At 51.0% G+C, this 2,055-nt stretch overlaps 1 protein-coding gene across 1 annotated transcript in view; it reads left to right on the plus strand.

Annotated features, from left to right (window-relative positions):
• The first annotated feature begins 1,259 nt into the window (after nucleotides 1-1,259).
• PHF2 (PHD finger protein 2) overlaps nucleotides 1,260-2,055 on the plus strand; it is a 146,651-nt gene continuing 145,855 nt past the window's right edge. The window contains exon 1 of the mRNA XM_024199491.3: nucleotides 1,260-1,826. Coding sequence (XP_024055259.1) covers nucleotides 1,729-1,826 — 98 coding nt within the window. The 5' untranslated portion in view covers nucleotides 1,260-1,728. The remainder of the gene's footprint in view (nucleotides 1,827-2,055) is intronic.

Raw genomic sequence — 2,055 nt, forward strand, 5'->3', positions numbered from 1 at the left:
ATGCATATACACCTATATTATACATGTTCTACTTAAAATGATGTGTATATGTGGGTGTGTACACACATCAGGTATAGTAAGTTTGGCAACAGGTGTAAGTGCACTTTACAAACTGCTGCTTTTGAGCGTGCTGGAAAATATGTAAATAGCTCTGGGGGAAGGATTATGACAATTTGAATCAATCAAATGACTAAAGTTGGGAATCAGCATGAGAAAAAAGGGACAAGTGACATTTTACAAAAGTTTGAACCGGCCGCTGGAATTCAGTGGACAAGGCGTATTGGGAACAACGCTGTGCAAGTGTCACATCCGGTGCAAATAGAAACTGATCATACTGGACATGTTTTATGTTTCTCGTTTGCAACCAGGATAGCGGAAAAGAAGCGCCACAGAACGCAAGGGACCAGCTGGTCCGCGCGGAAAGCTTTATTATTTCCCTTCAACGCGCTGTCGGCGATGGGCACCGCAAACAAGCAGAACAGAAGAAGCCTGTTACAAAAACTGTTCGCTGGAAGCTGTGTGTGTCTTCAGAGGCGTTTTCCTGTAAAATCCCCCCTTCTCAGCGTTGGGAAGGCTGCTCTCTCGGACGCCTCCCTGGTGCAGAATCCTTTCCCAATGGGATATAGATCTGGTGGTGGGAGTTCCTTGTTTGAATTCACTCCCGATTCCCATCTCTGCAGGGAGCACAGCCCCTTGGCCGCCCCTGCGCTGTGTGCAGCATAGAACGAAATAACTTCTTTAAAGCCCTTATTTATGTCCCTTTAAAAGCGGAGTCGCTGCCCTACTTCTGGGTCCCTTTTTGGACATTCCCGCGCTCTGACTTGTTATATTAACAGCTAGGTTCATTTAATCCTCCCCACCTCCTTTATTCGGCCCTGCTGCCAGGTGTCACTCGTTTTGCAGAGGGGTGTGTGTGTGTGTGTGGACACTTGCACATTCCGTCCCCCTCGAATCTGGAGACTGATTTTTGTTTTTAAGGCCATTTTTTTAAAAGTCTCTACTTGCAGTGCGGAACGATTACGAGATCTTGGCATTCAGCGCAGCCCATCTCCACTCGTCGTTTATTTCTTTTAAATCTCCCTCCTTTTACTCGTCCCCGTTTTTACACCCAGCCCTGTTTGTTTTTCTCAGCAAGGTGGGTTACCTCCCCTCTGAGCCCCCCCCCCCCCCCCGCTAATATTTTGCCCGGTGCCAAGCTTTGAGTTTTCAGATTCGCCTCCCCTTCTGCAGCCTCCCTCCCCAGCCCCATCGGAGGAAATATTACAATGTTGCAAGCTGACGTAAGGACATTACAAGGAAAGGGCTACATTTCGGAGTGTTTATGAAAAGCCGCGGTACTGTACTGTCACCAGGGGGCACGCAATATAATGCATTTCGCCAAACATTTTGGATAATAATCATTTACCAACAACAACACACACAAAAAAGCCCCAGTTCGCCTGGAGCTCGCAGAGCCAGAGAGGAGCCATGCAGCCAAAGTTTGGGAAGCCCTTTATTATTTTTCTGACATTGCGAGCTCGCCCTTGAGGAGCCGTAATTGCATTATCTGATTTTTTTCCCCTTCCCCCCCTCCCCGTTTCCCCCTCCCGGCTCCGTCTCTCGACATTGCAATTTTTTTTGCTTGCGTTTTGGAAGGAGAAGCCGCCAGCTACCTAGCGGCAGGAGCCGCCGCCAGCCCTGCTCGCTTGCCTGGGAGTCCAGTGTTGTTTTGAAGGGAGCTCAGCTAACATGGCGACGGTGCCCGTCTATTGCATCTGCAGGCTGCCCTACGACGTAACCCGCTTCATGATCGAGTGCGATGCCTGCAAGGACTGGTTCCACGGCAGGTAATACAAAGGGCTCGGGCCTGGTGTCCCCCCTTCCTCCCCCGCACCCCGCTTGGGCTGCGATCGCCCCTTCTCGCCCTTCGCCGCCTCGTCTCTCCGGGGCAGAGGGAGGCAGGCGGCGGAGCTGCCGCTGCTGCTTGTGTGCAGTTTTCCAACAGGCCTTTTTGGAGAGGAGGAGGAGCCTCGCTGCCCCCGGCCCTCGCTGCTGGGGCTTTTTTTTTTTTTTTTT

Source organism: Terrapene carolina, unplaced genomic scaffold (genome assembly GCF_002925995.2).
Source record: "Terrapene carolina triunguis isolate 2854851 unplaced genomic scaffold, T_m_triunguis-2.0 Scaffold89, whole genome shotgun sequence".
In the NCBI taxonomy this organism is placed as follows: Eukaryota; Metazoa; Chordata; order Testudines; family Emydidae; genus Terrapene; species Terrapene triunguis.